This window comes from Acartia tonsa, chromosome 1 (assembly GCF_053477335.1).
Source record: "Acartia tonsa isolate MP-2025a chromosome 1, ASM5347733v1, whole genome shotgun sequence".
Classification (NCBI taxonomy): domain Eukaryota; kingdom Metazoa; phylum Arthropoda; class Copepoda; order Calanoida; family Acartiidae; genus Acartia; species Acartia tonsa.
The window spans coordinates 31,595,569-31,621,891 of NC_137260.1; the positions used below are offsets into that span (position 1 = coordinate 31,595,569).

The 26,323-nt window shown below is 31.8% G+C and overlaps 2 protein-coding genes across 3 annotated transcripts in view; one reads left to right on the top strand and one right to left on the bottom strand.

Annotated features, from left to right (window-relative positions):
- The window catches only part of EloB (transcription elongation factor elongin B), a 178,932-nt gene that overhangs the window by 82,610 nt on the left and 69,999 nt on the right, over positions 1-26,323 (top strand). The window lies entirely within an intron of this gene.
- LOC145329534 (uncharacterized) overlaps positions 1-26,323 on the bottom strand; it is a 47,762-nt gene that overhangs the window by 15,247 nt on the left and 6,192 nt on the right. Inside the window, exons 3-4 of the mRNA XM_080173783.1 lie at positions 17,737-17,775; positions 4,392-4,439 (exon numbers count right to left, since the gene is read on the bottom strand). Coding sequence (XP_080029909.1) covers positions 4,392-4,439; positions 17,737-17,775 — 87 coding nt within the window. The remainder of the gene's footprint in view (positions 1-4,391; positions 4,440-17,736; positions 17,776-26,323) is intronic.

Below are 26,323 nucleotides of genomic sequence, written 5' to 3' on the forward strand. Positions count from 1 at the left end.
TACACTATCAAAATTATTTCCCGTATATGAAATCTTTTTATTGAAGTTTTGTCTTCCTTTTGATTTATTAGCCACAGTTTAGGGTTTGGAAGTAGGCTGAGACACTTTTGTATAGCCGCTATAGGGACAACTCACGCTCCACGTTCAAGCACATTATGACTTGACCCGTTATCTCGTGAGTGCTACTCATTATTACCTCAACCTTGCCTAGTATGGCATGTGTCCCAAATTAAGTCACCGTAATGAATGACGCTCTCCATAAAGAAACTGGGATAAGGGTAGTGCTGATATCATATACGTAACCATTGAGTATCCAAAATTACCCAAAATTCCCTTCTTACACAACCGGGGGGAAGTTGCGTGATTATTATTGTGAGTGAGAAATTCTAGTAAACATATGGAGATTTGAACTCGAACTCTCACCACTACTGAGCCACGACGCCCCTTCATGTCTTCCTGATACACTATGTTTATTACAAGAAATTATGTTATAACAAACTTTAAAAAAGAAATATAAAACTTACATGTTAAAAAATCAATTATTTTTTATAGTGTCAGTGGTGTGTACACTTATACTCCAACTTTGATCTAACTTTAAACCAACCAATGTTGAGAAAAGTTACAAAATATTCCATTGCACTTTTTCTTGAAAGTCAATGAATTTCATGTAAAAAATATTAAGGTTTGTATCAAAGAGAGCGATATATCTGCTGATTTATACTGAAGTATAAATTCAAAGTCAGAATATTCTTATAAGATTAGGATCAATGCTTCTGTAATATTTTTTTAATTATTTACTTTAAAAAATGCAGAATGTTTGATAACTGATTTTTACAAAATTTTGGTCTATATATTTAATACATTTTGACTTTAGTTAAACTTTTAATCAACTAATTTTTATGTAAACTAGCGGCTACGCTCCTAGAAGCCTTTAGGGGCACTAAAGGTAGGAGGGGGGAAAAGTCGACCTCATCCCATTTTAAATTTGAGTTTCAAAAGATTTTTAAAAATATTTTTTGGGGGAGGGGGTTGAAGACACCCTCACCAAAAAACCTTCCCAGGACCTATAAGAAGCTTCACTGTAAAGGAGAACAGTATCGGCTGAGCGGTTACCGAGATCCTTTGGGACAGACAAAACGCTTACTACTTAATAAAATACTAGTGGCTTATCAACCTATTTTTGTGTTTTTTAAATTTAAAAGAAAAATAAAAACAAAATTTTTTTTTTGGGGGGGGGGTTTGGGTGGGTAGTCGACCCATTTTTTTAATTTTAGTTTTTAAAAGAAAATTTTTTTTTTTTTGGGGGGGGGGGTTGGGTGTCCCATCCTCCAAGAAAATAACTTAAAACCATCACAGGACCAGTAGGTAAATTCCCTAAAGAGATCTTAAGCTTCAGACAGACGGACAGACAGACAGACATCATACTACTTTGTTACCAAGAGGTAATTTTTAAAAAATCAAGTATTTCCGGTGCTGCCATTTATTTTAAGATATTGCCTAGGTAGAAAAAAAAATTTGGAGTTAAAGAGTGTGCAAAAATGTGTACATTTTAAAAAATCAAATTGAACGGCTTGTTTTAATAGTAGAAAAATGTTACGCATACCGCTAGAATCGTCACAAACTATAGTTTTTGGAAATATATGTATCATATTCATCCTGTTTGTAGCAAAGAAGCTACGTTGGAAAATGTGAGAAGGGTTAACAAATTTTAAGTAAGTTGGGACATTTTACCACGTTGCTCCTAAACTATATGTAGCACAGGAATAGTTCTTAAACACCCAAAAACTAGAATTTATGACTATTCTAACAATATGCATTACATTTTTCTACTATTAATACAAGCCATGCAATTTGATTTTTTAAATGTATGCACACTCTTTATATGGTCATGATCCAAAAATCTTTCAAAAATAGATACTTTGGAAAAACTGGTTTTTAAAGCATAATTTGTTGAAATCGCCAAGTATTTTTTTCTTATACAAAACTCCCTAACCCAATGAAGAAATTAAGATACAGATTATTAATTTCTGCCAATGGCAAGTAGGTTATATTAGGCAATACTTTTGTCCTATTAAAAAAACACTCTGGACAGGATATAGGATATAAATACAATCAATAGAGGGCGTTATACACATAAATTATTTTTTACAATCATAATGACCATTTTTGGTGCTAAACCCTATACGACACTATAAATACTAAATATGTGCACTAAAATTCAAAAAATTTTATAACATAAAAAGCCTCCAATGAAGTAAACAACATTTGTTGAACTACTTTGGTGTTTAAATATTTAAGCAGAGCGAAAGAATTCTAATTTAAGACTGGAGTTTCCAAGAATTAGCTTCATTTATCTCAATTCAAACTTTTAAGTAGTTTTTTTACAACAATTTATTTCTAACAGATGCAAAAATGAATGGTTTATGGTATTTTAGGCTTATCATTCTTAAAATATACTAGCGCTTTCACCTCTAGAGGTCTCTAGGGGTACCGTAAAAATGAGTGAAGATTCAACTTAACTTTAAAAAAACAAAACGGGTAAAAATTTGTGTGGAGTTAATTTTATTAGGGGTGAATTATCTTGTGAGGATAGAGCTATAGTTTATAAAATAGTTAAAAACCATCTTATCCTCTGTGATAATCTTCACTGTTAAGAAGAGCCTGTTGTACACCTTCAATTTCGGCGTAAAAATGTATCCCTCACTGACACTGTTCCCTCACTGAATCCATAACTTTTAATTTTAATTTAAGTTTTCAATAAATGATTTTTTTCTGTTTTCAATAACCCCAAAGGTTTTTCTCATTATCTTTAAGTTTTTGTTTGTTAATCTTGGCTAAAGAAATGTTAAGACAATGTAATTAATGAGTGCAGAGGAAATAATATTTAACCAATGCTTTTACATTTCAGTAAATAATTATAGATTTCAAAAATTGTGTGTATATGTAAAAGTCTTAAAAGAATGTTCTTTATAATCATCCAAGAAATAAAAAATCTTACTTTAAATTATTTGAAGGCATAAGAATAATCTAGGTATTTAACTTATGAATTCTGTTAATTTGTTAGCTTTGCATGGGTACCTATTTAACCATCCTGAGATGGAGAGGTTAGCAAAAAGCTGGGTTAGTGGTTACACCAATAAAGGTTGACAATAGAGTAATAGTTAGAAATTATCTTAAAAATTTTGTTAATTTATGCAGCTAAGAGATACTCTCAAAAGTTATTCTAACAATAATAAATTAAAATGCAAGAATAATAATCTTTAATTACCCCCTATATAATTATCTCAATTGGGCTTGGATGTTGTCCAGGACACTTTAACGTCAGGTCTAACAACCAAAGATAACTCACTCTCCTTTTTTGTCCAAATACTATTATTATTACGGATATTGGGTTAGGTATCACCCAATAGAAAACCATTGCAAGACCTTTGTCTGGAAGTCCTTGTGTATGCTAATAAGTTGCGCCTGTTTTGTGTCAAGGCCTCCCCCTACTCTTCTTTTAATGTTGCTTATCTGACATAGCAGCAGTAGAAACCGACTTTTAAGTATTTAGTTATGAAGCGATATAAGGCCGAGATCCGAACTCATCACCTCCCCGACAACGAGCGGATGCGCTACGCGTTAATCCGCGGTCGTTTGTTTACCCTCCTAAGTAATCTTTCAAAGATAAGTTTATAGTATTTCCATATTTAAAGATTCATAATATTTCAATTTATAACTTTATTCATAAAATTTGCGTCTTTATAGATAAAAGAAAATGGAAAAGAAGAAAGTTAGTTGTCTATCTATTGTAATATGTCTATTATAGCCCACACTATAGAATTAAGATTAAAAATTTATTTTAGAAATAGATAAACATTATGGTTTATATAACATCATTCTGCAATATATATTTATATTTTAGAAAATATTTGTAAATATTTAGGGAAAACACACTGAAAAATCATTAGATTAACAGGGAAAATTGTACCTTATTAAGAGCAATTTTAATATGTTTAAATTAAATTATATAGAGTAGTATGATTTTCTCCCTCTCACTTGGAATTGAGAGCCCCTAGATACTAGGGATGAAGTCACTAGTCTAAATATTAAGCATAAAGATAAATTTAGTCTTACTTCAAATTAATTTAGAATTTATTTTTATTTCCTACTGTATAAAAAGTAAGGGTTTTTTGTTTGTCCATTAAGATCTCGCCAACCAATGATCCGTATCATGAGTTCTCCATTTTATGAAATCTTCGAAGAGGTCCGGGAATGCTTTTAGACATTTATAAAAAAAACCTTAGTGTTAGGATTGTTTAGAGCAATTTTTTATGCCCCCTTCATACACCTTCAAATACAGAGCACCTGTATGTTAGTGGTGCAGTCACTAGTTACTATACAACATTTACCTGGTATTCTACTTCAAAGGCATCCGCACAGTGAGAAGCAACAATAATCTAAATAACATTTTATAAATTAATAATTTTTAAATTTCAATTCAAGAAAATATAAACTTTTTTCTCGTATTCATTCGAATCCGGTGGATAGGAACCGGTTTTCATCCATACGAAAAAACTATATCTAGCATCGTATTATATCCAGCTTTCTACGAATACAAAAATGTACAATCATAAGATTAAAACCAGTTTTTTTAGCCCGTGCCTACGGCACCTAGGGGCTAAAAAATTGTTTTAATCTTATAATTGTACAATTACATTCTATATCCGCGGAAAGCCGTTTATAATACGATGCGAGAAATAACTATTATTGCCACAGCTGAAATGTTCCAATATCCCAATTTAACCTAAAGATAAAAAAAAAATTTATGTCTCTTTTTGTACTGAGTAGAAGTAAGTTAAAAATTTAATAAATTTTAGAGTTAAATCTAAATCTAAATAAATAAAGAATTATATAAACAATATATCTATGCGTAAATTTTCTAATTAAAATTGATTACTACAACAGTTAGGGAGTTGAATCCATTTTTATAGAAGCAGAACTATAATCTATGATTATGGTTTGGACCCTCTGAAACTGTAATCTACCCTTCCACTTTCCCCTCTCTTGGTGAAGATATCTTCAACACCGATACGATTTTTGAAATGTAAGATTCCACTTTCAATAGAGGCGAAACTGGAATCATACATTCATGTTTACATATCAGCGTATTCATAAACATTGATTTCCTTATTTATATCGACATAATAGTAATGTATCATTCTACTTTCAATAGAGACAAAACTGGAATGATACATTCAAGATAACATATCATATATTAAAATCGACATAGTAGAAATTGTACATATTAGTTAGTTTTTTTTATATTTTTATTAGTTTGAAGTTTTTAAGAAAAAAAAGGACCTAAAATTAAAGGTTGCTAACACTTAACAATCAGGCCCATTTCCGGACCTTAATAGTTCAACACCCCCCCCCCCCCACATATCATCTCAGCTCCTATTAGAGTTAGATGGCAAAAAAAATTGTGCATGTTCCCTGTTAAATAATAAATTTCCGACTATAAGTGGGACAAAGTCATTTTTCGCTTACTTCACCCTTTCATTTAACAACTTTCTTTTTAAGGTTAATTAAAATGTTAAATGGATGTAATTTCCTTATTTTTGAAGCTAGAACAATTTTTTCAGAAAATGTTTATCTTAAAGAAAATTTTATATTAGAAATCTCAAAACATAAATTTTCTTATTCGTTTGCTTAACAACTTTGGAGACTTTTACTGAATTTTGATCTACTATATATCTATAATACAAAGTAGAACGATGTCTTTCTGTCTATCTGTCTGTCCATCCAGCTGTCCCTTAAGATCTCAGTAACAACTGAACCGATCAGATTCTACTCTTCAGGGTATATACCTATTGGTCCTGTTGTGGTTTTCAGCTATTTTCTTGAGGGGTGGGAAACCCCAACCCCCCAAAAAATGAAAATTCCCCCCCCCCCAAAAAAAAAATATTCTGGTGATGCTCATAAATTATTGGCGCAGCACCAGAATTTTATTTTTTTATTTTGTATTTTTAAAATTTTTTTTTAAAATTACCTCATGGGGCAAAGCTCCTAGAGGCTAGGGGCGAAGCTGCTAGTACTTAATAACCTAACCATTCAAAATCCAATAAAAGTCCCCAAAGTTGTTAAGCCAGCCAATAAGAAAACGTTATTGTAAAACTTTGGGGACTAGTGTAATAAACAGTCCATTGTCCACCTCTCTCTCTGCTTGTTCCCAAAGTTTTACAATAATGTTTTCATTTTTGTTTGCTTAACATCTTTGGGGACTTTTACTGAATTTTAATTGGTTAGTTAATTTAGTATAGTGTTGAAACGTTTCAACCACTGATGGCAAATTACAGTAGAGGTATTTTTGGGAATGTACATCCATTTATCAGCTATTGTCTTAAACCCATCAGATCCCTGGTGGCGATAAACTTGAATTAAAGTACCTAGAGGTTTTGGACCAGCTAGGAAGGTAATTTCAGTCCTATGTTCCCTACCTCCCTGGGTACAATAAAAGTTGTATACAGGGAGGGAAAAATGGACGAAAAATTAAATAAATTCTGTCTATAATAACATGAGAAAACAGAATGAGAAGGACAGTAGCACCCTGTAATCGATATCAGAAAGTCCTGAATGTCCATTTAAAAAATTTGACGAAGCTTTTTATATACAATATCAATTGATAAGATACATACAAAATGTTATTGCTTCTAAGCGACGTTTTCTACAAAAAGGGTTGGTAGAAGTCTATATGTATGTCTAAAAGAAATCACTCTTATGGTTTGCAGGTTTCTATAACTATGTCTTAATAATAATGCCTATAATAAGGGAGGGTTTAAATTTCAGTAGTACCCAAAGTTTTATAAACATTTGTTGGATTTATAAATTTGTTCACTTTTATTTAATCTTAATTGGTTGATGAAAACTGGCAATGTCAAAAATATACAGCCAAGATTAGTAGATCTGTTTTTCCAGTTTTGTTAGTCCTGAAGGGGCGAAGGCCCAGTCTAACTTTACTATTTGTAGAAAAATGTCTATAATACAATACAATACATGGTTTCAGGCAGAAAAGTGAATTGTAGAGTACAATCGCATTTTATTCTTTTTTAGTTAGTATTCGTATCCAGAGAGGGAGGAGACAACTGACTGCTTATTACAATAGTACACAAAGTTTTACAACAACAATTTCTTATTCATTGGCTTTGGGGATTTTTACTGAATTTTGATTGGTTGATTAAATTGTGTTTATAAATGTTGGAACCACTAATTTTTATCTACAGAAGGAATTATTTAGAGCGTCATCATTATGGATGTGCATTAATTTATCGGCCATTGTCTTATCTCTTTATAGCCCTGATATATTTCATAATTTTATTTGTTAGCTTTGCGTAAAGGGACTGTGAACGAGAAAATTTCTCATCAGATTATCAAACCTTAACATCATCTTATTAATATAATCTCAAATATAGGGCAAAACTGTCTCTCGTTCTTTAAAAAACGGCTTTTTCCGAAAATTTTAACTATGTCCTAGTTTGGGGGAAAAATTTCCGGACTATATAAATGTGCAGTTAATTGTCTTTTTTTCCTCCTATAGCTAAAACTAAACTTTTTGACATAGTTCTCTATTTTTCCTAACGGTTAAGCTGACTTTTAACAATATCCTTGATGTAAACCAATGTATAGTTACTTAAAAATTGATAAAATAAGTAATATTTTTTATTGAAAACCAAATACAATAACAAAGCTAGAAACAGGTTATTTTATTAGTATCCAAGTAACTTTAGATGGCCCATCTCTCGCCCACCTTTAATTACAAATTTGTAAATAATAAAGGTGCAATATTTCTTTATAAACAGTCTGATAAAAGTGTAAACTAATTCTACAAAGCGGGTTATTTATTGTCCAACACAATAAAAAAGAATATCATTATTTTAAATAACCTATGAGATTCAACCCTTTGTAGACTTTGAGGTATTTTTTTGTCAATAATACAAATCTAACCCATTAGTGACGAACTGGGTTTTAAAACCCGGTTCCATCCAGTTCCAGAAAATCACAAAAATTACCGGTTTCCAGTCTTCAAATTGCATCATTCTCAGTATGAACCCCCCCTCTACTACCCTGGTTTTCATTTCCCCCTGAAGCAGGCAGTTTTGCTTACTTCCGTTTGCCGGTATAGCTCAACAAAATTTGAAAACCACGAAAATTTTGGTGAATTCAAAATACCCCTTCTAACTTTTTTGTTTTTATAGTAAAGTTGCTGATTTTTTTTTGAAATCAAAAGTTTATTAACAAGTACATCTATTTGTGAAATCGTTTTATTCAAATTACTATTTTTTATATGATTTTTTATTGTTTTTTTACGCCCTATTATGACCCGGTTCGGCATGGCCATAAATACCCAGCAGTTTTAAAACCCGGCTCGGCTTTGGTTTATTACCCGGTTTTAACTTTTCAACCATTAAATATTTGTTTATGATTTATTATTCTTGAGCCACCCTAATAAGTATACCCTAGTAATCTCTATATGTGTCCTCCAATATTTTTATGCTCTTTTTCTGATATTTATCACCCAATTTTTATATGTTCTTTTTTTGTAGTGTGTGTGTATTAAAACTTCGACAAACGGGCTTTTTTAACCGAAAAGGGTGGTACCTATAGCCAAAACACTAAATGTGATATAAATTGCTTCGTATATTACTTGTAGCTCTATAGATTACATGAGGTTATGTAGTTTTCAATTACGAATGGTATCAAAGTTCTAAAAAGTGTTCATCTCACTTTGGGCGTTCAAAAGTTACATTTTTCATTTTTTTGTCGAAATAACCGGGTATTTAGAAAAAAACGGGTTTTAATGCCAGCAGAAACCGCTCAAAACGGGTCTCAATGCCCGTTAGGCATTTATGGCCATGCCGAACCCATTTTTTTTGCAACTTTCCTGTGCACGCCACTAGAGCAAAACAAAATAATTGGAATTTTGTTTTGACCATTATAAAGCTTCCCTGAGATTTTCAGCTCGATCGGCTCATAAAAGTGGCGCTTGGCACTAATAGGTTAAGATAGATCTTTATTACCTAATTACTACGTTATAAAAAAACAAATTGGCAATTTTATATTTCAAAATAAATTCCTTAACAGTAACTAAATTGTTTAAATTGTTATATGACAAGTTAAATACCCCTACAAACATTTTAAGAAACAAAAACGTTCAGATTTTCCTTGTTTTTTCCTTTTTCCCTCCCAAAATACCATAAAATCAATGCATTATTTCTAAATATTTTTGTTAATAGGACGTTTTTGGTTGATCAATGTAGTGAAATGTGCTTAGAAAATGTTACGATTTGATAATCAGATGAGAAATTTTTACGTTCACACTCCCTTTAAGTGAAAGCTTTTCATTACATTAAGTTTTAAGTCTTAAGTATGTGTTATAAAATATAAGATAAACCAAAGTTAAACTTTATCTGAGAGTGATAGGACAATGGCAGATTGGTTATCACACCTTTTTACATAAAAATGAAATAGTTTTGCAAGGGTAATTAATATTTTATCGTCCTTTACCATTATCCCAAAGTTAATTAAATCTATAAGGCTTTTGAATCTAATTTATTAAGCTATTTGAAATATATTTAAATCTATTTTTACAGTTTGAAATAAATGCACAATTAAAGTAACCTTTGTTTATTTTTTGTTATTTATGAATCATTCCAGTAATACAGCAAAGGAATTTTTCAACCATATGATTTTTAAAAAGCTATCTTTGTCTTAAGAAATACAAATTTTATCTCTTTCCTGTCAAAATTTTTACACATTTCTTCCAATAACTTAGCCAGATTGTTCTTCTGCAGTTATTCTATTGGCTGATTTAGAGATGGTGTCTCTAAATTTTCACAATTCTTAATAAGTAAAGAATTCTATACCTTAATGTTTAAGATCAAAAAGAAAACAAATAAAACACTAAGACAAGTTAACCAAATTCAAGTCAAATCACAACTGCTGCATTGATTTCACATTAAAGGAAGCCTGCAAGAAATACCACGCTTTAACTGCTGAAAGACTGCCACAAGTAGACCCAATGCTCAAAATTTGAAGCCTTCAGCTTCTATAACAAAAAAAGTTTTAGGCGTTTTAAATGACATTTATGTGCAATGAAAATTTTGAAAAAATCTCAATGCTAATGTTAGAAATTTTGAAATTAAACTACGTGGCCTAGAAATAAAAAATTATAAGCTTATTTTTGTCATAAATTTAGGTTGCCAGTAGCTAATTATATTTTTACAATAAAAATACCCATTTTTATAGTCACAATCATTAAAAAAAATTAAGTTTAACTCACGTTATACCAAGTGTACTGTACCCAATCAGAAGGCTGAATTAGCTAAGCAACCAAACACAGCTGAGCTTGTATTAGTTTATCCCTTTCTTTCCTCTATAATTTTTGTTTACAAATGCAATTTAAATCGAATTTTTTTCATAGATTTTGACTATGAAAGTTGGTGTTTTTATTTTAAAAATCTAATCAGTTACCAGCAATCTAAGTTTCTGACAAAGATAAAGTTATAATTTTGTGTCTAGGTGACGTAATTCAATATTGTTTTTTCTTTTATGAGCATTGAAAATCTTTTAAAATTTTCATTGTACATAACATGCTATTTTGAAATGCCTATAACTTTTTTGTTATTGAAGCTGAAGACTTGAAATTTGGGGTATTGGGTCTACTTGTGGCAGTCTTTTAGCAGTTAAAGCGTGGTATTTCTTGCAGGCGTCCTTTAAGGGTACTTTTAGGGTTTCAAAGTTGGACAAAAAATATTTTTTTTGAAAATTTTTCAGTAGGTGTTAAAGATCAACCTACACAAAAATTGGTAAGACCTAGAACTAATCTGTAAAAACCTTTTTAACTAGGATTGTGCCCTATTTTTCAAATCGGTTGAGAGCTTTAAAATAGAGTTAATATTTTTTTCAAATTGACCAGAGTTGGTGGCGGGGCATTTTCAGGTAATTTTGAAAAAAAATTTAAATTTGATTTTTAAGGTCAATTTTTAGGTTTTCCAAAATTCAATATGGGCTTTTTAAGAATTAGGCCAAAAAGTAGGTAGGACAGTGTTTTTGTATGAAAATATTTTATTTTTCAAGAAAATTTTTGCAAAAAAATCAAAATTTCACATCTTTAAAAAAAATGATTTTTGACATAGAAGGAATAGTCTAATCCTTATGAAATTTTTTATGGATAATCCCTCTAACCTAACCTAATAATGCCTGATTGGCTGTTTTTCATTGATTTTTTTTAGGTTGAAAAAATGTTTTTGGTTTAGCCCCCCTGTGGGGTATTAATCGGTAACGACTTTGAGTCCAATTATATCAAACTTTTAAAAGTCCTAGGATAACCTGATAGTCTTTTCCATAAGCTTTCTAATGGTCTTGGTTTCATTAGAAAATATTTTCTTTCTTCAAAAACTGAAAAATTACCGGTTAAGCCCGCCCTCACCCTAATGCAAGAAAATTTAACTCTTTCATTTTTACAAAAATAACTAATTATAAATTTTTGATTAATTGTTTATAAGAAATTAATGAAAGTTTTTGTTTATTAGGCTTATATACCAAATCATGCCATTTTTTGATAAATTACTTTCAAGCAATCAATCAAAATTTTTGCTATTATCCAAATCATGGTAATTTTACGAAAAAATACTTATAATCAATCAATAAAAATTACTGCTTATTTGGCTCATATACCAAATCATGCTGTTTTATGATAAAATACTTATAAGTAATCAATTTGATTGATTGATTGATTAACCATAGTTTTGTATGATTTTGACCTGGAGTAGGCTGAGACACTTTTCCATAGAAATAGGGCTATCAAGCTCCATGTTCAAGCACATTTTGACTTGACTTGCTATTTCATGAGATCTACTCTTACCTTACCCTTGCGGAATATGGCAGATGTCCCAAATTAAGTCACGGTAATGAATGACGCTCTCCAAAGAGGAGCTTGGGTTAAGGGTAGTACTGTAAGTAAGTGACTATTAGGTATCCAAACTTACTCAATAATCCCCTTCTTACACAACCAGGGGATGATGCACCATTAATGTTGTGAATGAGAAATTAGAGTCAACCTACAGAGAATTGAACTTGAACTCTCACCACTGTAGCTCAGTGTGCTACCACTAAGCATGACACCCCTACTAAGTAATCAATGAAAATTATTTGACTTATACATATACAAAATCATACTATTTTTAGTAGCGAAGCTACTCTATAATTCGCTTTGTCCGTCCGTCCGTCAGTCCGTAACGCTATGGGGGAAATGGGATTTACTCAGCCCCTATAAAAGATAGAATTCTGAAATTTTTTGACAACATTCCCATCATTAAGGAGCACAATTATCTATTAAACATCAATGGCGGTCGGACAGCTTTTTAGCAGGTTTTAGGCTATTTTTTTATTTTCCACATTTTTCCTCATATCTTTGGTGTTTATGGTCCGATTTTCAAAATTTTTTCAGTTAGATATATCAAAATTAAATTTTCGGTCGTTTAGAGACCCAACAATGACGGCCAGACTGCCTTTTTCCAGGTTTTTGGCTATTTTTATATTTTTTACATTTTCCCCCATATCTTTGGTGTTTATGGTCCGATTTTCAAACTTTTTTCAGTTAAAGATATCAAAATTAAATTTCCCATCGTTTGAAGAAAACAACAATGACGGTCAGACTGCCTTTTTGCAGGTTTTTGGCTATTTTTATATTTTTTACATTTTCCCCCATATCTTTGGCGTTTATTAAGCAATTTTCAAAATTTTTTCAGTTAAAGATATCAAGATTAAATTTCCCATCATTTGAAAAAAACAACAATGACCGTCAGTCCCATTCACGAAATTTTGTGCTTTGCTACTTATGGATGTTGTCATCCTTGTTTGATAAATTACTTATAAACAATCAATGAGAATTATTGCTTATTTGGCTTATATACCAAATCATGCCTTTTTATGTTAAATTTCTTTTAAGCAATCGATGAAAATTTTTGCTTATTTGGATTATATTGGCCAAATCTTCAATTTTCGTCATAAACTGCTTACAGGAAGGAAGGGATTAAGGGGGGGGGGGAAGTTCTGACACATTTGCGTAAACCTGGTGTATAGTCTTTATCTTCGGACTGAGAGGATAGGTTATTAGGGATAATATCATTCTTATATGATGTATTTCCCCTAGATTTAAGATTTTTGGATAGGCCTCCAGGTTCCGGAGCTCCAGGCCTCAAGGTGGTCTCTCTACAGGTAAAAATGAAAAAAAAAAATTTTAAGAGTTAGAAGTCAGCTTATGAGACAAAATATGAATGTTTTTTCTTCAAATACACTGTTAAAAATAATTTTTTTTTTTAGCATCAGGTAATACTATATATTTTTCACATTAATGTATAGTATCAATCCGTATGTACTAGGAAAAAAACCTCATTATGATACAAGGAAGTTTTCAATGCTGTATTAAGTATTAGGTAATGTTCTGTAAAGTAACATGTGGTACTAAATAATGTATTTGTCTGTAGAGTATTATCCAATACGCTCTTGGGAATAAAATTCAGTACTGTAGAAGTAATTTTTCATTACCCTCCTTCGCAATTGTTGTTACCCTCTATCATAATTTTTGATACTCTGGAGAGTATGAAACTGTTTTACTTTGGATGAAAGATCAGTTTATAATATATGATTATTATATGTACATATACATTTTGTTATATCATCAAACATACCAAGCAGAGCCATAAAACATTAATTTAAATGTAAATTTAGTAAAAAAATTACTTTAAAGATATTTAGGACTAAACATTATCCTTAAAAATAAAAACTATGGTCAGTCATAATTACAAAAACAAAATTATAAATCTGAGCATAAATAGTAACTTTTCATCTTTGTCTAAAACGACCAAGCATTGAAACACTTCCATGAGAGGTGTGCACGAATGGTGTCTGTTTCAATTATTCTTTACAGTACAGATTCATACCCTAGAACGTATGAATAGTTACTATTTTAATAAATCATTCTCTTGCGTATTGTCTGATATGCTACAGCGTATGAAATAGTACTAAATCAAGAAAAATTTCTACAGCGTATTTTCCGATACCCTACAACGTATAAAATATTACTATTTTAATAAACTTTTCTACAGCGTATTCTATAGTACCCTAGAGCGTATCAATTGATACTAAAAAAATGTATGGGTTCTGTATAGTAATAATTATTGTGTTATATAGTATTACATAGTGTTATATATTAATTATATAGTTGTAGCGTTCATACGGGTCCAATACTCTCCAGAGTATCAATTGATACTAAATAAAAAAATTATTTTTAACAGTGTATGTGAATAACAATCAAAAAGAAGCATATTTTGTTTTATAAGTTAACCTTTAATTCTTCAAAAAAAAATCTTATTGTTAAGTTTTTATCTGTACAGAGACCACCTGGAGGCCTGAAGCTCCGGAACCTGGAGGCCTATCCAAAAAATCTTAAATCTGGGGGAAATTCATCATATAAAATTGATTTTATTCCTAATAACCTATCCTCTCAGTCCAAAGATAAAGCCTATACACCAGGTTTACGCAAATGTGTCAGAACTTCCCCCCCCCCCTTATTACTCCTCCTTTACTATAAATGTCCATTTATTTACTCCATCCACTTTTAACTCACAAATCAGACCAAATTGTTCAGTAATTGATCAGTAATTTACCTCAAAAATGCACAATTAGATAAGTAATTAACCTTTTAGTGCTTATTTACACGGTGAGAGATTACTAGGGAAATATTAAGATGAAATAAATTGAACAAAAAAATTACAAATATATACAATTGAATTAATTAATAAACGACTTTCTTAAAATAATTTTGATTACTTATTTGATACACTTTTAAAAGTATTTTTTAAATAAACAAAACATCTTTTATAAAAGGCTCTTTGTATGTTTTGTTTAATTAATTAAGAATATACAACAATGTTTAAATTATATATAAAATCTATGCTTTTTTTCACATTTGACATAATTTTAAACTAGTATGGTACATTTCTATTATGTCGATGTTAAAAAAGTAATGGAAGATTACAGAAACATAGATATTAAAAATGTAAACCATGATTCCAGTTTCGCCTCTATTGAAAGTGGAATCTTACATTTCAAAAATCGTATCGGCGTTGAAGATATCTTCACCAAGAGAGGCAAAAGTGGAATCTTACATTTCAAAAATCATATCGGCGTTGAAGATATCTTCACCAAGAGAGGGGAAAGTGGAAGGGTAGATTATAGTTTTAGAGGGTCCAAACCATAATCATAGATTATGTTTCTGCTTCTATAAAAATGGATTCAACTCCCTAACTGTACAAGAGGTGGGAGAGGTGTCCTTGCAAGTCGGTCCACATGCACAGTGTATCAAGGAGCTGGAAGGCTATGTTGTACACGTTCTACGACAACAGACAGACTGCCAGAGAGATATCAGAAAGAACGCACCTCCTGGTCACCCAGGTTGGGGGTTGGTCGTTTGGTTGACTAGCTAACACTTTAAAAACACAATGAAATTACGGAACTGTAACAAGAGCTAATGATAACCACGCACAAACTGGTCTCCAGGTCATCAATATGACAATATGACCGTGCCTAATTAAAGCCTCTGGGAGGAAGTTAGGTGCGAGAGGTGGAGTCTTCTAGGTCCTAAACAAAATTTACAAATTGAAGAACCATAGAAGCTGACCTCCAAAGAGCTAACCTAACCTTGTATGAAGTGGAGACAGAGGCACAGAATAGAAATGGATGAAGAGCCCTTGTTGCAGCCTTATGTTCCCTGGAGGAATGAAGAGCTGGTACAGGTAGAAAAAGAGGTAAAGTGATGCCAACCTACCTTTGCAGTGCAGATAGGTTAGCCTAAAAGATGTGTGCAGCTTATCGTTTTGTTTGTTAAACGAACACATCTAATTTACTTTTTATGTTTGTTTGTTCATCAGACTGTTAATAGTATTCTTGACTTATTATCAATTATAAACATATACATACATATTCTTAATTACAATCCATGATTTTACACTTGCTACTTATGGATATTGCCAGCCTTGTTTCTGTATTTTTAAAGTGAAATTTTATTCCTAAAATTTTTGAAGGTTGATATTGTATATATCGAGGTCAAACCCGAATGCATGAAGTATCAAATATTTTGAAGTTATAAGTGTGTGTACATCAAATTGCAGGGCTCGGCAGCCGAGCGTTGGTCGTGCAAGATAGACATTTTTACGAACGGAGTGTTATATAAGGAATATGATTGAGACATACGTGATTTTAAAAGTAATAGCAAGTGAATATTCCTGATGCTGCTGATTGGTTGCTGATACGCGGATGCCGAGCCTAGTTTACTATGTTATATTGTACAGTACAGCTCTAATGTGAGTAGAGAGGTTATGAAAGTCAGAAACCACAAGAAATAGAGGGGTAAAACAACTGTTGCAATATATCATGTTTTGTAGATAAATTAAATTACTTATCAATGTTTTTAAAATCTACATTAGTAAAAGATGAATGTCAAGTTTTGCTTATTTTTTTATTGAATGTTTTAGTTTAATCTATTTATTTCATACATTTTTTTAGCTATTTTTTGATTTCCAAAAACTTTCACAAAAAAATATTGAATTTTGAATCCCCCCCCCTTCCCCAAATTAAAAAATGAAAAAGCTTGGAGGCCCTTGCAACTATCTATCATTTTTAATTAATATTCAGAACACCCTAAATATAATCCCTACTAGTTACTAATCTACAATTAAGATATTTTCTATTTGATTTTTTAGTAAAGTTTTTGCTAAATTCCATTACCAATTATTCCTAAATTGAAAGGCTAAAATTTGTGTATTCCCAATACCTGTGTAAAATATTTTTTGCAGTTTTGCCAAATGTCCCACAGGGTCTACAAAATGCAGGGATTCTGTAATAGGTAAATGGAACAAGGCTGTGTTAATATTCCGACGCTATTTGCTGATATTCAAAGACCTAATTGAAAGTCGGCAACGAGCACCCACCCCCATGAACATACAGTTATTTAACACCTGCCCCATCAATTCTTTTACTTTATATGTCGACAGTGTGCTTGGTAGTTAAATAAAGTGGTCCTTGGTGACATAACAGAGCTTAAATGTTATCCCACCCCCCTTAATATTGAAATTTTGTAGACACGCCTTCATCTTTTTTCACTCCTGTAAGGTTTTCAACCTCTTGGCTAAATCCTATGCACGCCACTGATAAAACATAAGGTTTGATACGGTTTTCAGCTACTCAAGACATAATTTTGTACTTTTTACAAATAAATATAAGCAACATTAATCTTTCAATACCACTCTCCTAAATCTCTGGTAAAGGGTGAACCTATTTGATATTCTCATAGTGTTTCATAACACAGGGAGTTAGAGTAAAGGTTAAAAAGATAAAAACCTCTTCTAGACTATTTTAGTTCACTATAAGTAATAGGTCTAATAATGTCCAGTAAGTTTTCTATAAACACTGAAGAAATAATAAATTAACTAAGTAAGACAAGGACAAGATAAAAACAGCTAACATCAGCCACAAAACTATTCGAAAGCCATAAATTTCTTTAAGAAGCTTTACTGAAAATGAGAACCATATCGGTTGAGCGGTTTGCGAGATCTTTCGCTACACACACTCAGACAGACACACAAATTTATCCTGATACTTTTATATTTAAGGATTGAATGAATAGTGATACTCTACCTGTTCCAAGCTCCAGGATATTTTGATTCCAGTAATTGACTGAACAGGCAAGAAATGGTTCCATGTTGATTCGCTATACATTATAAGTGGACAACAAGACTTATTTCAGAGATTTGTACACTTCTTACATTGTACTTTTCAATACAAAAATGATTATGGATCATATGGACGAAGAATTGATGTACACCCATTATTATGATAAACAAAATTTACCCTTCTATTGATAAAACATAAGCCCGACAGGTAACTTGGCGCGATGACAAATCTTAAAAATAATCATAGGCGTTTATAAATTTGCTGCATTTGCATCCTTTGAAAAAATAAAGAAAATAGGGTTTTTAAAGAATAATTTAAGGCAAAAGAGATATGATCGGATAATTGCCACTTTAATTCTTGTCATATTGTTAATCAGTAAATTTTTTTTAATTTAAAAAAATGTATTTTATAAGGTTTCCATTTTTAAGATTTATTTTAAATTTTTTACGATTCCTTGATCCTAGGGCAGATTTTATTATGAATTTGTTTCTGGAATATATTTAAGTTTTTGTTTTTATTATTATGAATTTTGAATTAAAGATTAATGTATTTACATGCTTAAAATGAAAAGATTTTGTCGAGATTATCTAGATTTAATTGAATTACAACCTTGCAATAATGAAAAGATACACTACCTATCCGTATTAAAAAATAGTATTTATCTTATCGTATTATAGACAGCTTTCAGTGGATAGTAAAATGAAAAATTATAAGATTAATTTTAGTTTCGGCCAGGGCCAACAAAAATGGTATTATATTTAAGATTTTCATTCTACATTCGTGAAAATTTTTTTATAATACAATACAATACAGTATTGCTTAAAACCGGTTTTAATCCAGTGGGTATTAACCGGTTTCGAAGACATACTGTAAATGTATTTATGTTAAAGTGGGTGTGTTAGGAGGAGGGATTAGGATTGAATGTCAATGTCCAGAGCAGATATTATTTTATACACTGCGACAAAACTGTACAGAGGTAATTCTAGAGTAATATCTCAAAGTCTTGTACAGTTATGTTCATAAATCACTGTAGTATGAAGAAAGTCCGATGGAGGAGTTCGTAAAGGGGTAATTGACCCCCTCCCCTAAACGTATGGTGCAATAGGAACCTCCTAAAATTTTGGGGAATTATTTTTGGCGCCATAGTTAATTGACCTTATATTTTAAAAAAAAATTTCAATTAACTCTTAAAATTTCGGTTTTAAACCCCTAAAACAACCACAAAAAAAAGAATTTAGGTGGGTAATTACTCCCTCATGTAAATATAACCCCTGGGGTAAATATTTTAGGGTTGAAAAGAAAATTAACCCCCCTCTCAAAAAAAAGCTTGGACGTTAATGTAGAGTATTAAAAAAGGTTATGTTTTAAGTCATAATGCAAACAAAACTAAAAAACAAGGTACAGACTGGCCAGCCAATTTTGAAAATAAAAAACGTACATAACGTACACAAAAAAAATACGTTATGTACATAAAAAAAAGTAAAAAAAGTAAAAAAAGTACAAAAACGTACATTCCTAATAAAAATAAGTTAAATAATTTCCTAGTGACCTATTATCAATACATTTAAGTCTACTAGCAGCTACCTGTAAAGGAGAACCATAGCGAACTGACAGACACAAGATATCCCCTTACTCTATTTAAAAGAACTAGCGTCTACGCTCCTAAAGGTCTCTAGGGGCACTTGAGGAGGGGAGAGTTGAATTCAATAAAAAAAACATGGATGACAACATACATAAGTAGCGAAGCTCAAAAGTTATTTATAGACATCTGGAAAAAAATTAACTTAAAATAAGTGAGCAATTAAAATTCATTTTTGGGGGGAGGAGGTAGTTTTTTTTCTAAAGTCAATTTCTCTTGGGAGGGTGGATGGTGACACTCTTCCCCAAAATAGTTATAAAACTTCCAAAAACCTATGAGAAGCTATCCTGTTAAGGAGAACCATATCTGTTCCGTGGTTAGCGAGATTCTTTGGTACAAACAAACAGACATCCTGTTATTATGTACAAAGTATATCCTATTATAAGGACCAGCGACTACGCCCTTAGAGGCCTCTAGAGGAACTTGATTAGGGGGGGGGGGGGGTTGAATTAAAAACCCATTTTTTTTATTTAAAAATAAAAAGTAAAAAACAAGGATGACAACATCCTTAAGTAGCGAAGCTCAAAAGTTATGGATGGAAATCTGGGAACTATATAAACTATAGAGTGGTGTCGTAAAAAATAAGCATTTAACTTATTTAAATAAATCACAAAACCTTTTAAAAATATATAATAACGTGAAAATCTAGAAATAAATTCAGCCCCCCAACCAATAAGCAAATCTCAATGAAATTTAGTGGAAGTATTAAGAATGAAAACTAATACAATCCCTGAAAATTACAACTGTCTATCAGGAATATGAGTAGAGAAAATCACAAAAACCTATATATCTAGGAATCGATCTAGCACTGCAACAAATAGACAAACCTTAAAGAAACTTTTTGAAAATATGTAGAATGTGAATTTATTTATTCCCTGAAAATTTCAGCCGTCTATCATGAATAGAAGTCGAGAAAACCATGAAAAAAAGAAAATCTAGGAATAGATCTTCTAGCACCCCAACCAAAAGGCAAATCTCAATGAAAATATGTAGAATGTGAACTTATTCAATCAAAAAACAGGAGCCGAGAAAATCACGTTTCTCCGATAGCATAACAGACTGACAAAGTGATTATAGAGTAGCTTCGCTAATAAATTTTTTAGTGAGGGAGGGGGGAGTAGACCACCCCCATTTCTGATTTCAATTTCAAAAAGAAAGAGAAAATAGGGGAAGGGTGGTGATTTTTTTCTAAGAGTAATTTTTCTTGGGAGGGTGGTTGTACCCTCTACCAGGACCTATGAGAAGAGACATACATCCTGTTATTACGTACTAAGTATATTCTAATTAATAAAATAATAAATTTTTTGTCTGATGCTTAAGATTGTCATAACTACTTCATACAGTTACCAAGATGGTTTTAGGCTATTTTTGTACCATTTTGAATACAGGTTCTTGAAGGGATATGGAAGGACAGAGAAAATAGCCTCCAACCTCACAATGATCATGTCGGTTCAGCAGTTAGCGAGATTCTTCGTTACAGAAAAAAAGGATTTATAGGATAAATATATAATAGGACATAGGGTTATTTTGTCTATTGCTAAAGATCTCAGAAAATACTAGTCTTTGATACAAAGTAAATCAGTGCCTGTCTGTCTAAAGCTTAAGATCTTGGTAACCACTGAACAGATTGGGTTCTAATCATCAGGGAATATATCTACTGGTCCTGTGGTAGTTTTAGGCTATTTTCTTAGAGTGTGGGAAACCCACCCTCCAAAAACGATCAACCACCCCTCAATTTATTTTTATAAACTAATGCAAATCAGCGGGGTGGGGGAACCCCCACCGCACCCTGGGGCGAAGCCTAAATGAAAAAAATAATTACAATCTTTTTTATATTTTTTTTGGACAAATTTCCAACAAACAATTCTATAAAAGAGGGGACGAAGCCTCTAGAGGCTAGGGGCAAAGCCTCTAATCCTAGTAGAAAGTAAAAAGTGTCCCTCCCCCAAAGAAAAAAAAAGCAAAAAAATATCACAGGACTATTAGGTATATTCCATGAAGAGTAGAGCCCAATAGGTTCAGTGGTTACTGAGATATTAAGCTTCTGATATACAGACGGACAGACATCATTCTACTTTGTATTATAGATAATATACTATTTTTGTAATACTTTTTGTACAAATACAAATAAATATACAATAGGGTGGGTCGATTTTGGACATTTTTTTTCTGAGGCCAAAGCGGGGATCTGCACTCAATTTATATAGATATAATACACCTCTGGATGATTTAAATTTATCCTAAGTCTTAAAACCGCTGACGACCAGACATTCAATTGTATAGCTATTTGTAAATGGGAGTCAAAAATTTATTGAATCAGAACTATGGCTTCATGGTGCTCCCTGGAAATGCCTTGAGGAGCTGAGTCAGGAACTTTTGTCCGTTTCAAAAAATCTCGTTCCTAGCCTGAGAAAATCTAAAAAACCTCTACAAATTGGACAATTCTCAATAAACCTTTAAAAATTTTGGTATTTTAGTGATTTCTAAGGCTAGGAACGAGATATTTTGAAACGGACAAAAGTTCCTGATTCAGCTCCTCAAGGCCTTTCCAGGGAGCACCATGAAGCCATAGTTCTGATTAAAAAAAATTTTTGAATGTTGTCTTTGCATACTAATAAGTAATGAATTATATTTTTAAGTGGTCGTGTTCTAAAACTCAATTTTTTAAAATTCTTTTTCGGTCAGAAATGTTTTTAAGGTTAATTTTATCTGTTGCATATCCCCGCTTTGTCTAATTCCGATATGAACCCACCCTAATATACAAATACTTTTGTACTTATATTTGATTCTTATTCTTTAAAAACTGAAGATACCAAAAAATAAGACTTCTTAATCCTAAACTGAGCACCATATGATATCTTGGAAAATTTACCCAAGTACAGGGTGCGCCACATAAATCCGGACTTTTTTTAAACGGCCATAGCGCCAAAACTACTTGACCAATCAGGACGTTTGACCCCACTATAAAAAGCTTAGGTAATGACATTTTTGCCCATGAAAATCTTTGGACGATGGAGGACGTGAATGCCGAGCTGGCCGCGCATATGTTCAACAAGGCAGATTCAAATTGCGCAGATAAATTACCGTGGATTTATGACTTGGTCCTACTAAATCTGACCTCAGCCCATCTGTAGGTGAGATGGACTAATGAAACTTGCTGGAGATACTATCAGATACCTAGTAAAAACACTGGAAAAGACTAGAGCTCTCTTTCCCAGCTGAATTGGCTGTAGTACTCCGACAAAGTGGATCGTGATAGATTTTAAGATGTCAAAAACGTCAAAAATCTTGAAAATTTCTCGGTTCTTGACTTCAGGGGCCCATATGGAACCTTGAAACTCGTTTTAGACTATGTATTGCGCTGATAACCCTATCTTAATCTTCATGCCATTTTTAAAAAGGTATAAAACGTTATTCTAGCTTAACTGTGGCCCAAATGAGAGCCGCCGTGTAAAAGAGTAGCTTTAAAGATGGGTTAATTTGGATCTTGCTGTTACTCACTCCTTAAGGATATGTGGCCTCCCAGCAGCCTTGATCTTAATCCAAGGGACTTTTGAGCCTTAAGCGCCATTAAAGCATGAACCAATAGACGCGCCCATACCAAGAAGACCTCTCTCACTGCTCCTATCATGGAGAACTTCGCCTGCTTGAACAGGGACATGGTGACCAGGGCGGTTCAGGGGGCGGGTAGAGGCGATGATTGAGGCTGGCGGCGATTTTATTGATTAATCTAATAGTCATATACCTAGTTTGCTTTCCAGTTTTCAAAATTCAATAAAATCTTAAAAATTGACGATTTTATGTTCATTTGTTTAAAAATAAGAAAAAGTCCGGATTTATGTGGCGCACCCTGTACACTAGTCGCCGGAAGGAAAAAGTTTTTTGAAAGGGGCTATCTGAGATTATTACAGATTCTGATATATACATATATGGACAAATGAAAAATGCAAAAAACGAAATCAAAAGCGTTCCTTCTTGGGAGAAAATCCGGGAAAAAGATTTTAGCTATTTTAAACCTAAAATTGACATTGGCAAGCCTGCAAAAAATATACAGACATTTTAAACATGTCATTGCTCAGCACATAGAAAAGGTAGAAAAATGCTATGCATACCATTGGAAAGCTTATAACCTCTATTTTTCATATTGGTATATTACGTTTTTGTACTATTATTAGTTTTTGAGCTATCCTCTGAAATATGCACAAGTTTTGAAAATGCAGTTTTTTCCTTGAATTTTAAGTTTATTACTTGTTACACAAACCTTTTAAAAATCATATTGCTTAGCACCTAGAGTTATATAATTTTTCTATATAGATATCTTTGTATATTTTAGGTACATTGGGTACTTTAAAATTTTGCTTAATTAAAATTGTCTTTGAAATGTGTATAGTTTGTAGTAAGAACCAAGTAGGGAGGGGGAAAATTTATACACTTATAGGCAATGAAATTCAGTATAAAATTTTGCCATGGATGTTTTTGGGCTTGTTGTTATGGCCATTAAACTGATTCTTTTTGTAAAATCTCCTATATGATTAATTATACCAGTAAACCTAATGTTTGGTATTTTCCTTCAAGGGGTTAGTGGGGTAAAACTGCACCCAAAACTACTAAAACTTTAAGTTCTGGGCTTATTTTTAGAGATATCAAGCTGATTTTATTAAAGTATACTTTTTTGCATAATTGAGCCAAGTAGCCACTTTTTATTTCATTTTGGCACTTTCCTCCTTAGGGCTAGTGGGGTAAAACACTTCCCAAAACATTAAATTTAAGCCTTTAAGGCTTGAGCTTATTTTTAGAGATTTCAAGCTGATTATTTGATGTAAACTTTTTCACATAATTGAGCTAAGTAGCAACTAATGATTTTATTTTAATACTTTCTTTCTAGGTGGTAGTGGGGTGAAAGACCCCCAATAATTAAGTTATAAGATCCAAGGGGGGGGGGAGAGTTTATATAATTTTTATAAATTTGGTACAAAATTTTGATCTAGATGTTGGGCTTGTTGTTATAGTTATCAACCTGATTATTTTTGTAAAATCTCTTATATCCTATTATATAAAGTAGTACGCTATTTTTGTCTGCAGCAAAGGATCTCTGTAACCGCTGGTCAGATATGGTCCTTCTATACTGTGTAGCTTCTTATAGGTTCTGGGAAGGTTTCTAACTATTTTGGGGGAGGGTACAATCACCCTCCCAAGGGAAATCACCCTAAAAAAATGAACTCTTTCTTTCAATAAGTACAATTGAAAGTAGAGGGGTCACCTTCACCACAAGGGTCTCTAGAGTCCTCTAGGGCCTAACTGCTAGTGATTAAATATACCAGAAAGTCTTAAGTTTTGGCACTTTCCTTCAAGGGGATAGTGGGGGTAAAACTGACCCTAAAACTACTAAAACTTTAAGTTCTGTGCTTATTTTTAAAAATATTGGGCTGATTTTGTTAATGAAAACTTTTTTCAAATAACTGAACTAAATAATCATTAGATTTCAATTAGGCACTTTCTTTCAAAGACTATATCATTTGTTTCAATCATGTGAAATATGGGGGGACTGCCATTTACACATCCAGCAAATTTACAGTGGATGTGTTTTCGCCAGTGCAATGGATGTATTTATGACAAACTGAATTTTTACTGTATAAATGACAGTAAAATCGATTCTCATGTCATAAATACATCCAACACTGGCAAAAACACATCCAATATTTTTATACATATGTCAAAAATACATCTAACACTGGCATTTACACATCCATACGTTTTCAATTATATGTCATAAATACATCCAACACTGGCATTTATACATCCATAGAAATTTAATTTAAAATAATAAGCAACCAACTTTTATATTATTTGAGTTATAATATATTTGTCAGGTTAAAATAAAAAGCATTATAAAGATATAAATTATAATAAATATGTCAGGATGTCTTTTTTTTATAAGGACATGTTCTGAATGATATCTTTTTTAGTAATTAGGGAATGGATGTATAAGGCTCATTTAAAAAGCACATCATTTTGAATCTAATCAAAATAAGCAGGAATATAGGATAAACTCAATTTGAGCAACAGCTATATAGGTCTGATTATTTAAAAGCATAATGTACATTCAATGAATATTAATCCTTGTGTTTAAAATACACTGCAGAGTTATATTTTATATATTCTTCTAAACATAACAAAAATTTTATGTTTTATCCCTTTCTGAAACCTTACCCTACCTAAATCTCAGAACCCTATTTTAGAAATTTTCTAGAAAATTTACAAGGCTTAGTCATATCTACAACATTTTAATTAAGATTTATTTTATCAAATGTTTGTATTTTATTTATTGAAACAATGAAATCTGTTATTTCATCTTTAGTTATTTAGCTGAATTGTAATTTAATGAAACTAAGAACTTATAATTTAGTAAAGCATAACTTGATATATTTAAATCTTAAAATGCTTTAAGCTAGACCTAATAAAGAACAATACTTCAATATAGCTCGAAGTTGTTCATCTTGTTGTTATAAATGTATTGATGTTTTGTAGGGAGCATCTTACAAAGGGAAGTAAATACTAAATAGGGGGAGAGTATCTAAAATAGGGCAAAAATTAAAAACATATACATACTGTACAAAATCTAATTAATTGTATATAAATGAATATTCTTATAAATTAATCTAGATGTATATTTGCCAGTGTTGGATGTATTTATGACATATAATTGAAAACGTATGGATGTGTAAATGCCAGTGTCAGATGTATTTTTGACATATGAATTAAAATATTAGATGTATTTTTGCCTGTGTTGGATGTATTTATGGCATGAGAAAAAGGAAGAAAACATTTTGCCAAAAATACATCAACTGTAAATTTGCTGGATGTGTAAGTGCTATAGCCCCGAAATATGTTTTCATCAATGTTCAACATAAT